This window comes from Dendrobium catenatum, unplaced genomic scaffold (assembly GCF_001605985.2).
Source record: "Dendrobium catenatum unplaced genomic scaffold, ASM160598v2 original_scaffold_212897, whole genome shotgun sequence".
Taxonomy (NCBI): Eukaryota; Viridiplantae; Streptophyta; class Magnoliopsida; order Asparagales; family Orchidaceae; genus Dendrobium; species Dendrobium catenatum.
Genome location: NW_021531307.1, coordinates 126,030 through 138,818, shown reverse-complemented (window position 1 = coordinate 138,818; position 12,789 = coordinate 126,030). Strand labels below are relative to the sequence as shown.

General features: G+C 38.4%; 1 protein-coding gene across 2 annotated transcripts in view; it reads right to left on the bottom strand.

The window, feature by feature from the left end:
- LOC110092047 (NF-X1-type zinc finger protein NFXL2) overlaps positions 1-12,789 on the bottom strand; it is a 73,777-nt gene that overhangs the window by 31,451 nt on the left and 29,537 nt on the right. For both annotated transcript variants that reach the window (XM_028692490.1, XM_020816394.2), the window contains exon 4: positions 9,387-9,453. In XM_028692490.1, coding sequence (XP_028548323.1) covers positions 9,387-9,453 — 67 coding nt within the window. The remainder of the gene's footprint in view (positions 1-9,386; positions 9,454-12,789) is intronic.

Genomic DNA, 12,789 nt, shown 5'->3' with positions numbered 1-12,789 from the left:
GCTCTCTGCAGTAACATACAGAGGACGGTTGTGGTCTGCAATTCCAAGCATCATGTCTTCTTCGGAGAAAGTAATGAACTACTCATTACGAGCTTGTAGAACTTCAGTCAAATTACATTCAGCAAAATACGCCTCGTATCTTTTGGGATCTTTGAGAGCCTGAATCAGAGTCTCCCGAAGATCTTTAGACATTACCAAGGCATCGTATATGCTGAGTTGTGCTGAGATCTTCCTCAGATGGGATAAGATATTATAATCTATCACCTTTGACTGAAGTGTTCTTTTTCTTAGGATCTTCAGGGATAATATCATTATTGATGATTATTTTTTTTTCTTGAGGTATTAAGTTCATATAGCATAAAACCAATGAAAAAAATCATCCATTAATTTACATATAGCATATAATGATAGGAGGACTCCTTTATTAGATTTAAACGAGAATTTGACTTTTAATAGGACACATTGGAGAAAAATGATTCATGTAGCCGACCCCACGTAGTGGGATAAAGGCTTGATGTTGTTGTTGTTGTTGTTGTTGTCTTTGTTGGAGACCCTTTTCTTCAGTGGAGATGGTAGTATCTTGCCGCTTCTTAACTGCACTTGAGCAATCTCCTCCAGTTCAGAGTCATTTGATGGAGCATTTTCTTCAGAGTCAGCCATTATTGCGTCTAGGGACTCGTCTGTTGATTCAGAATCACCACCCAGGTTTACGTGTCCCATCCGAGACGTTATGCTAGGGTCTGATTCGTCTCCCTCTGAAAAATACAAATCCTCCTCCGAACTGTATTCCATTGGCAATACCATCATACAGGATTCAGATGATACTTCTTCAATGTATTCTTCTTTTGTCAAGGTACTCGGCGCCACCGAGATGACCCGACATACTTCTGTTGGAAGAGAATTCTCATCATCTTCTTTGGCTTCTTCTATCTTAAGCTCTGTCATAAAGTCAGCGAGCTTGATAGGTCGCCACACAGTCTGGTAGTACTCATCCAAACTATCGATAGCCCTTTGGGTTGCAGTCATTCTCTCATTGGGCTTCTTTAGCTTAGTCTTCTTCTTGGAGGGCTTCACCTTTTCAAGTTTCGAAATGCCAATTTGGTTGGGGAATTGTTTAGAGGTAGAAGCTCGTGTCATAGGCAGAGCTTTCAAATTTAATATTGGCTCCGTAGGAGATTTCCACTTCACCCCTGACATTCCTTCGAGCTGTTTCAACATTTTAAGTCTTCTTGGAGACCGCAGTCTCCCACTGTTCTTCTTGAACTGGCTTCTTTTCTTTTCTTTTTCTTCAACCAGAGGTACGGAAGAGGACGTAACTACCCGAGTTGATTCTTTTATAGGATGAGACAGCACATTGTCGGACAATGTGAGTTCACCTTTTTGATATTTTCTTTCAAGTCAATCCTTGAAGATGTAGCAATCTTCAATATGATGGCTGAGTACCCGATGGTATGGGCAATAATTTGGGTCATCAGTGTGCTTCGACTCTTCGGGCCTCTTGCATTCAGGCAGTTCTAGACCCGTTTTCAACACCTGTCGAAATAATTTGGCGACACTCTCCCTCTTGAATGAATATTCTTTATTAATTTTATCTTTGAGGGATTGGAACGTTCTATCACCAATTCCTATTGCCTGTCTCGGGCGTTCTCCACCACCTTGATAAGTTCGTGGCTTATCATTTCCCCCTAATATCAGCTTCGGTTGGGGGTTGGGGTTGTAGGCCTGCTTGGGCTTTTCTTCATACTGTATTGGCTGTTTTCCTTTTTCTACGTTATAAATCACCTGCCTTTCTTTATCAGCTCTAGAGAAGAAAGTAGAGTCGGCCTCACCCCTTCTAGCACCCGGGGCCTTAGCTTTTTTGGGCTTGTCAGAGTGATTTTCTGATCTAAACAAGTTTAGTTTTTCAAACTTGGCCACTCTGTCTAGCAAGTCTTGAAATGTATTAATTGTAGCCATGAATAGGAAGGGTTGCATCTTGTCATCAATATTGCCCATTAACAACTGTACGGCATATTCTTCTTCAAGCTGTTGTTCACATTTCATGCTCAGGTTGCGCCAGCAAGTGATATATTTGGTCACTGATTCTTCTCTTTTTCTCTTATCTAGAGCGAGGTCAGCGATCGTGATCTTCTCATTTGCACTAGCAAACCTCTTCACGAACATATTTTTTAATTCTGTGAAAGTCTTCACAGAATCATTTGGCAGTTCAGCATACCATTCGAAAGCAGTTGCTGTCAAACTGCTAACGAATTATCGGAAGCGTAGGGCGTCATTGCCTCCTGTGTTCCCACAGGTGGCTTTAAACTGTGACAGGTGCTGCCTGAGCTTGTTATTACCGTTGAAAGTATTGAACTTTCGCACAGAATATCCTTTTGGATACAACACTTCGTCGTATTCAGCAGGGTACGGGCGACCTTTGCCAACCAACCTTTCTGCTTGATCAATGGCTATGATAGCCTTGATCTTTTCTGTGATAATTCCTTCTAACTGTGCAGCAGTCACAGGTTCAGAAGTTCTTGCAACATTTTGTGGGGTGGGCTGGCGAACGACATTATGAATTTTGTGACCACCTTCAGGAGTACCTCGTACTCCCGAGACTTGAGGTATTTGGAAGTTTGGAGGATCCGAAAGAGGATTGGGCATGACACCAATAACGGCAGTGCTCTGCATCATCTGCATCATTACCCCCATCTGAGCCATCATCTCAGTCATCTTCTCATTCAACTGAGAGATTTTCCTGTCATTGGCTCTCATTTGTCGCCTTATATGTATTTGCATGTCTGCAAGTGTGACATTCTCGTCAGCGAAGGGATTCTTCTCGGCTTCTTCTCTTTCTTCTTCTGCTTAGGAATGACCACCTCTGCTAGTGGTGGACCCAGCTTCACGACGACGTTGATAAACTCGCCTAATCGGCGGTTGTTGATCGTCATCATCTTCACTGTCATCATAGTAAGCTTCCTCATTAAAGTTGTTGGTGTGTCTCACTATATAGACCACCTCCATGTCCAAGGTGTTATTTGTTTCTTCCAATTTCTTCCAATTCTTCTTCTAGATTTTCCTCCATAAATTCATCAATGTTTTCTTCAATATTTTCATCCCCTTCAAGGTATTCTTCTCCTTCTATATTTTTTTCTTTTTCTATGTTTTCTTCTGGTACCCGAATCTTCGAGCGACGACGCCACTAGATCACTGGTTCTTGATTCAGCAAGGAGACTTCTTCAATCAGCGGGCTGCGATCAAAGTTGATTTCTTCTTTTGGAGGGGCTGATCATCGACGGGATCCCCTGGAGGATTCTCCAAGGTGTCGACCGTTTGGAGGAGTGTCATTATGGGTCCTTTTTGGGGCCCACTTCTGATGTGATTTGTACACTGGGGCGGATCTCCATGAAGCCTCACTAGATGTCACGCCCATATCAGATCTTCTTTCCTTTTCATTTCTCCAAAGTTTTGGCCTCTAGATTTGTTTTCCTTTCCACCGGGACCTTTCAACGGCGGATCCCTAAATTTGTAATTCAAGTGTCACGCCCCGATGTTCACCGCGTGGAATATATTATCTTTCTCTTCTCTCCGCCGTAAAGGATAGACGTTCTCTTGGCGGGGTTCTCCTGGCCTCAATCACCAAAAGGCCGTTGGAACTTCTTTTTCTTCAGACCCTTCTTCTTTACGGTCTTCAAGACTCAGTATACCCGAGCTGATAGAGTCTCAGACTCATTTCATTTTGGAAGGATTGGAGCTTCACGTCGTTGCTCCCAGAAGGACTTCTTTAGCTCCCCAGTAGAGGTATTCCTCTTCACCCATTTTAAGTCTGCAAACTTGTTCCGGGTAGGAACATTAGCTTCAGGCTCTTGGGCTGACAGATTAAAGGGATGGATTGGGAGTTGTTGATGTTGAGCTCGGGTTCAGCATTCATCTTTATCTTTTGCCTCCTTGTAGGTCTTCCTCCAGATGAGGAGGTTTCAGTATCGTACTTTCTAGGTGCAGATAACCCAGTTGGAGTAGTGGTGTTTGCAGTCACCACAAAGACTCTTCCACCATTCATAATTCTTTTGGTGGTTGGGATTTCAAGCTGCGACAGCCTCTCGAATGCAAAAATCCTCCTATGGGGATTTTCGACGGTAGGTCGTTGTGCTGGCAGATGCACACGACGGGTGGCAGCTTCAGTAGCGGGTCACTGCGCCGGCAGATGCGTGCGACGAGTAGGAGCCTCGGAAGCTCTTGCAACAACAGCAGGGAAATCAATACTACCAAATTGGATGGAAGCTCCAGTGTTTCCGGTCTCTATGACAGCATTAGCTAGTTGAATTCTGGCTCCTTGTCCCAACTGAACGGTCATCGGGGTGTTCTGTAGATCCATCTGCATAAATGAAAGGCAATGGTTAATTATCAGAATCTGATACACCACCCCGCACTTTCAAAATACAGACTTGCACATAACACAAAAATAAGAGAAGATAATATTAACGAGCAATTCAAATAATATAAATCTAAAATACTGCTAAAATACGTTATCTCAACGGAAAATTTTTTTGAACAATCATTCTTTAGAGAATTCAAATATCTAATTCCTTGAATGATCATTTTGAAAGACTCAAAATTTTGTATGATTTGATATAGCTGCTACTATAACACTGAGACGACAAGTCAAAGATGGAAAGAGAAACCAAACCCTAGTGGAGTCGCCAAAAATCAGTGGGCTCCGAAAATTCGACCTCGGCCTCCGCTTGCTTTTCTTTTTTTTCGGCGAGTGAGTTTTAACTGATAAATTCTGAGGTAAATTTTGGAAGACAGATGGGTTTGTAGATAAGACACTACCCAGAGATTTCGCCCTCATTTTGCGAGGACTTTATGATCTGAGTTCTAGTTTCCTATAGGCACAAGCCCCTATAGTTAATTACCCCTTTAGATAACGATAGAGAACTTTCGATTAAGGCTAGTCATCGATCAGATACATTGTATCTATAGATACGTAGTATAAGGATAGAGGATCAGGTTTCATGGGTTTTATGCCATTGATAGTGAATTCTCATTATTATGGGCCTTGAAGGCCAAATATGAATGTATTAAAACAAATACACTGGTAGCCACAACCGTGTATTTGTTTGAAGGTTCGAACCCTCTCGACTCCTATTGATTCGTATAGAATGATCGAGTTCGAACTAGAATTCACATATCAACCCGCGTAGCATCCCTAGACGTCACATGTGTATCAATAATATGTTCGTCGGGGCCCATGCGGGTGTTTGGAGGCATTTTATAATTATACCCTGACGACTCCTTTTTACTTGCTTAGGAGGATCGGGTTCAAATTTAATAACCCGCGCAGCATCTCTAAACGTCACATGTGTACCAATAACACGCTCGCCGAGGCCCATGCGGGTTCTCGATTGTACACCCTCTTTTAGTGTACCTATGTGTATACAAACTACGGTGCACGTGCGGGGTATTTTGAAAGTATTTGTAGACGCCTTCGGTCCGCTTACATAGAAGTTGCGGATCTGATAGCGTGGCGTAACATCTTCTGAGTTTAGTTATTCGCTGCTTTGTTCAGGTAGATTGTCGTGCACTAATTGCATGATTTGCGCAGGTAGATTGTAGTGCACTAACTAATCTCCTTCCTTGGGTCGTAGGAGCTTGCGCTTCTCGTATTCTTCATATATTTTATGGCAATCTTTGGTCTTTTCAATACATTCGCCACTGGTGCATGTAGATAGGTAGATGTATTTATTTACATCCTGAAATTCACTACAGGATACAGCATTAACTGAAGTCTTTCTGCATCTACCCCTGGGTGGCATGTTACACATACATATGTATTCATTGAGAGATTGTAGGTACTGCAGATCTTCTATTATTATTTGCATGCAGATCAGCTATCGCTCTATAAGGTATTTTAAGTCATGGTCATGTAACCACAGCATATTTTTCGACATTCTCTTGTTATTTGTAAGCACATCGCATTTGCAAGCCCTTTATCTTCAAATGTGATTTATTCGAATGATTTAAACCATGATTTGAAATTTACTTGCCTGCATGAGATTCAGATGGATCACCCTCTTTGATTAGCATTTGCAATTCCTTCGTGATTATATCTTCATGGAATTGAATTGTTGTTGATAAGAGATATGACATTGCATTCCTTGTAGCTCCTTTAATGTCGCTCGTAATATATTGTGTGCACTTCTACATTTGTAACGAACAAAAGGAGCCACACTTATTGTTGATTTATCCATGCAAACCAAATATCTTTGTTTATAGGAGCAATTGAATTTGCTTGCATGACGATGCAGATATCACTTGTTCTCACTTACAAGTTTATTTTGCTTAAATGTTATAAGCCATTTAATTCTATCATTCATCATTTGTATGTCTTGAGAATTCATTCAACATTCTTTATGAGTTCTCACTTTTTCATTTGAGTTTGATTCAAATCAAATTCAAGTCCAAACTCAAGTTTGAGTTTGTCTGGTTAAAGCTTTGCTCCAAGTTTGAGTTCAAATGATTCGACTCATGGATCTTTTGAGTCAAATAAGATTCAAATCCAAGCCTAGTTGTTGTTCAAGGTTATAAGTCCCAAGCTTACAAATTTTCATTATTTGATTCAACTTTGAGTTCATTTGGCTAAATTTGGGTTTAATTTATTGCATATTTAGGTTCAAATTCAATGTGATTTTGTTCAATTCAAGCTCATATGCATGCCCACAAAACTTCTGGTTGAGTTCGAGTATCAAACTCAAGTCCCAAATCAAAGTCTCATGTGATCTTGTAGAGTCCAAGTTCAGATGTTCAAGTGTAGGTACAAGTCATATGTCCCCTGTTGTCCTTGCAAGTGCAGTTTCATATCCAAACTGTTCAAGTTATGATTTGAGTTTGAGTTAAGCTTTTGCACATTTTTTATTTGTTTTCAATTGTTTTATCAAGTCATTTAGATCTTGTTCAAAAATCCAAGTACAAGTCCGTAGTTCTTCTGAGTTCAATCAAGTCTATGTTCCAAATTGTTCCAAGTCCTTGGATTTTCGATCCAAATTTCGGCAGCCTCCCGGCGTCTCCCCCGTTTAGAGGAAAAACCAAAAGGCCGCCTGTCCGCCACGTAACAAAGACATGCACGGTTGGTGTTTATGAGACACCGCGGTGGTATTTTTGTTTTTCTCCCACCACGCCAACAAAGGCGTGCATGGGGTTTTTAAAAAGCATTTTTATGAAAAAGGCAGTTTGCTTTCCCCCCGCTCGGGGGTACTTATGAGTGACTCTGCCTCGCCGTAGGTGCCACACCAGGGTCCCATCCCACCACGCCCACCAAAGGCGTGCTTGGGGCGGTTTTCCGGTTCGCCACGAACATTGAAGTAGAGTTTTGAGTTTATAAGAATTCGTACCTTCGCGGGGTTGTCGGTGTTGGCACGTGGATCGAGGGGTCGCTCGTCAACCTCGTCGTAGGCGTCGCACCGGGTTCCCTCCTACCACGCTCAACAAAGGCGTGCATAGGTGGTTTGCCAGCCCGACACACATGCCGAGGAAAGAGAGTAGAGGGGATCATTTTTTTTTCTTTTTTTGTAATTAATTAAAAGTCATTATAATTAATTATAAACAACTTTAATTAATTATAAATAATTAATGTTAATTAATCTTTAATAAAAAATCTCTCTCTCTCTCTCTCTCTCTCTCTCTCTCTCTCTCTCTCTCGGTTTGGGCTGAAGGTCGACAGCCTGAGGAGATCAAGTGGATGAGAGACGACGGGATCTTGGAGAAGATCGGTCTGTGGAAGATGTCGGTGAAGCTGCGGTTTGTGGTGGAGGTCAGGACAGAGAAGGAGATCGGGAGTTGGGGTCGTGTGGGTAGCGAACGGGAGAAGAGAAGCAGGAGGTCGGGAGGTGTTCGTGGAAGGAGAAGATTTCAGAAGTAGCCCTAAAGGCTTCGCTCGTTGGGCTTTTAACGACGTGCGGGTTCGTCCTGCGAGGCAGATCGCGGGATTTAGGCGGGATTTCCGATCGAGACATGTGCGGAGCCGAATCGGCACAACCTCGGTAGGATTCGAGGATCTGATGGTTTTGAGGTATGTACGCGATTTTTTTATTTTCCCTTGCGTATTGTACATAGGTCAACACTCGTATACTTTTGTATTAACACAGCCGTGCTTATTTTTAGTGCACTAGATAAAGAACCACTTAAAGCCACACCACTTAACGTCCCATCATTAGCTAGCTTACAAGCTCAAAGAGGCTTTAAGCTTAAGATACGTTCGAACTAAACGGGACCTACGGTTTTTTCATTTTATCCTTATCAATATCTAAAATTATATTCTCATAATGGTATGCATCTTAAATTGGCCTAGATCAACTCAAATTTGCTCAAGTTGTCTTCCCTTCATAGGCCTTTAGATTCTAAAAAGAAAAAAAAATATGGTATGTAACAATTACAAATAAGCTTTTAGTTTTGCATTAAATCTTTTTTTCCTTTTCCATTAGAACTATTTAGGTTATTATTTTATAGAAATATGCATCCCAACTCAGACTAGACCAGCTCAAATAGCTCAAGTTGTCTTCCTCCCATGGTCATCTACATGATACAAAGCAATAGGACCTATATGAATCAAGCAAAAAATGAGTAAAAATGCACTAGATCAACTTAAAATGGCCCGAGACTAGCTTGGTATAATCCATTTGACCAAAGCAAACCAATATGTAAACTACATGTTCCTTTTTGTTGTACTATAAAGCAACTTTGATTTAACCTCAAATCCCAAATTGTGCAACGTGGCTAGAGGTCAAGAACCTCCTTAATATTCTAAGTCACCAGCCTGCAAGACATAGGGTATGTGAACGATAATACAAAACCACAAGATTTGAAGCATATGATTTTTATCGTGGCATGCATTTAGCTGATTGATTTTCTAGAGTGAAGATGATTGGCGATATGCCCAATTAACATTCCCTGTCTCTCCCCCTCCTCCCCAGCCTCCTCCCTCTACGTCTGTGTATATGAATATAATTTTATGTGCCATATCATATGTTTTCTAATGTATGGAGTGTGGAGTTGGTTTTAAAATTATAAGTAATCTCTATAATCCTCAGGAAGATAATGTAAAAAACACGTACTACAATCATGAAGCCTTCTAAGAGGTTAATGCATGCATCCATAACCCCAATATTATAGAGAGGTGATCGTAGAGATTTAAAACTGTGACCTCTGGATCACAGTGAGGACAAAAACTTTCTCCAGACTCAGCGGAAAATAATATGAACTAAATAAAACTAGAGACAAATGATAATTCATAAATACATGTATATTATAGACAACTCCAAACAAGAAACAGCGTAATTCGTCAAAAATATACAACAAGAGCTAGTTTCTATTTAAGGGTTGAAATAATGAACCAGAAATCAAAGCTGCACCTCAAAATAAGTTTCACCACAAAAGCAAGAAATTGTCACCATCAATGGACATGGGGCACAGGAACCTCTAAAATGGAAATAAAAAGTATTAGTTGGATTCAGAAAAATAAATAACACAATAAAATAGCAAAGCTTGAGAATAAAAAATTCTTCAGCACGAAATAGATTGCAATTGCAGAGAAGTGAAACTATGGCAAGGGTGTTAAGATACAACTCCAATGGCATTTAGTTCATGATTTATAAACCTTTAACAAATCACTCGTCACGTTTTAAAATATTTCCAGTGTCTATGAATTTTTCAACAAGGCTACATCTGTAGGGCTGCATGCTAATGCAGATCTCCCAACCATCTTCAATCTGCAGAATTTTAGGCCCCTTGATTTCAAATCATTGTGTTTAGTATTACAAAATTTATGTTATTTGTCCGTGTCCTGCTGTTGCTCCACTTTGTGATATTCTAGATTATAACATTTCTGTTGAGCTAGTTTCCTACAGTCTCATCCATTATGGAATTCTTGGTTCTTTCTCTGCTCCGGTTCACATCTATGCTTATTATGGGATTTTTCGTCTTCTCAATTTGGATAGGGTTTTAGATATCTTTAGTCTATTGTTCAGAGTGATGGTGAAATAGATGAAGATATTATTAATAGAATTCAAGTTGGATGGTTGAAGTGGAAGAATGCATCAGGCTTGTTGAGTGATAGAAAAGTCCCTCTCAAACTTAAGGGAAAATTCTATAAGATGATAGTGAGACCTGCAATGCTTTATGGTACAGAATGTTGGCCATTAAAAAGAAAAATAATATTAAGTTAAGTGTTGCAGAGATGAAGATGCTTAGGTAGATGACTGGCATTACTCATAGAGACAGCATACGAAATGAGCATATACGTGAAAAGGTTGGAGTAGCTCCAGTGGAAGATAAGAATAAAGAGAGTCGCTTTAGACGGTTTGGTCACATAAAACGGTAGTCTTCTGATGACCAAGTTAGGAAAGTAGATGTTTTAGATTTCATATATGTTAAGAAAGGTAGAGCTAAACCTAAAAAGACTTGATTAGAAAATATTAGAAATAACCTTTCTTTATTAGATTTAGATGAGAATTTGACTTTTAACAGGACAATGGAGAAAAAGGATAAATGTAACCGACCCCATATAGTGGGATAAAGGCTTGTTGTTGTTGTCAATTTGGACAGGGCTCTTGACTCTGTTCTTTAATATTTTTATAAATGCAACTTGAAATATATTTTTGATTAAGGTATGGGTTTAAGACATGAAAAAAAACATTCTACATGATTTCTATCTTAATTCAACAAATTTTTAGTTGGAAGAAGTTCCTTGTAGCCATCTCCTGGTACAATTGGAAATTGAAAATTTTCAAGGGTCGTTTTCTCCATGAGTTCTGATTTACTATTTAATCATTTATTTGTTTACACTAGATCTCAAATTACTCGTAATTTGTTTTATTGTATAACTGAGTTCTATCAAATTTGATACAATTTTATTTTCATTGGTGGTGGCATAATTTTCAATGGAAAGTGGATTTTATCTAATTTTAATTTTTATACATTATTTATCATATATGACTAATAAATTATCAAATGTGATGAATTTTCATCTAAAGGAACGAATACTCTAAGTTAAGGTTAGTCTATGATGCATGGACACGAACAAAGACGCGACACGACTTTTTTTTAAATATAGGACACAGGTGTGACTTGGACACGGCATAATAATTTTTTAATATAATATAAAAAAATTAAAGAAACATCATATTGAAAATGACAAACAACAATAAATCAATGTCATGATAGCTTGTTTAGCTTATAATATAAAATGTTTAGTACAAAATGTCTAGTATAACAAAAAAAATATAAGCAAAAAACCAATTAATACAACATCAAGCTTGAACAACTCGGTAGAGGGAATGATATGATTAGCTTCAAAGGTTTGTTTTTGGCCTTCAATATCATTATCATTGAATATCATTTCTTTCAACTCTGTTTCATCAAGAGAAAGATTTGCAATCTCCAATATTCCCATATCATCAAGGGACTCAAATCCATCTCCAGCAACATCCCACATCTTGTTATCACTTGTCATATAAAGTGGGGTCTTTCTTAATAGAAGATGAAGATTTGTATGAACAAAAACTAAATTTTCAGGCCATTGTGGAATAATTTTATTCTTTTTCATCAATTGAATAAGCATGTGCTTCAATTTTTCTCATAACAAGAGGATGATGAAACTTGACCAAAAAATTTTATTGTTATTGTTTGAAGAAATGATGTTGAAGCTCCCTGAATCAACCACCATATCTTTGGACCCATCCTCCATCTATCAACCAAAGATTATTGATCATCAAAATCCTCTAAATATCTAAATAACTTTGTAAGTTCTATATTAATATTTCTTCTTTCCTCATTTGGGGAATATCGTTTCAAACATATCTTTCTCATATTTGAAACTTCTAAATTTTTTTGTTGCAAAACACATTGATGGTCTTCTTAAAGTCATTTTTTATTGAATACCTTAAAAGAATACAAAGAATGTAAAATTATGTATTGATTAGCTAACAAATTAAAAACTAAATTAGAAAAGATATTCAAATTTACCTTGGATTTAATGAATAAGTCAAACAATGAAGATGAGTGTTCTTTGCTCCACCTATCCTCAAGAATAGTATAAAAAACGTTCTAAAAACTCGAGTCCTCATCATGTGTTTTCTTTTATGTCTGTATATAATTTCTTTCACTTTTGCTAACATAGAGACCGCATCTCATTAATCAAATGTAGGCATGATTTATCTATTTCAGCCTCTCAACATATCATAAATTAGATCAGTAAAAGCTATAATATAATATATAACATCCCACCACAAATCATCTAAAGGCCTTTCCTTTTACGTATCTTGCCTTCCCAACGTCATCTTCTTGATAACAAGTCACTTCTCACTAATCACTATAAATTGAAGAGCATTTTTTATTTATTTGAACCTTGTCAACATGATTATTATAGAGGCAAAACAAGTTTCTACAATAGCTAACATTCTCAAATGTAGAAATCATTAAATATTTCAAGTCTCATTGAGTGGTTCATAATAAAATTTATGATCAGAACAACATCACATGCAACCACTATTATCCAATGACATTCAGTATATATGATTTCATTAGCCTTTGTATTTTTGGCTGCACAAATATTTTTAGAGCAAGATTTAAAGTTTGCTCAACATAGGAAATCCAGAAAATATGAGGGTATATTTGCTCCACCAACAATCCTACAACTCTACATACTAATATATTATCAAAGATAACTTACACAATATTTGATAGCCCAATCATCACTATCACCTCTTTAATCAAATTGGAAATGAAATATTTATCCTTGTATTCTCCTTCACAATT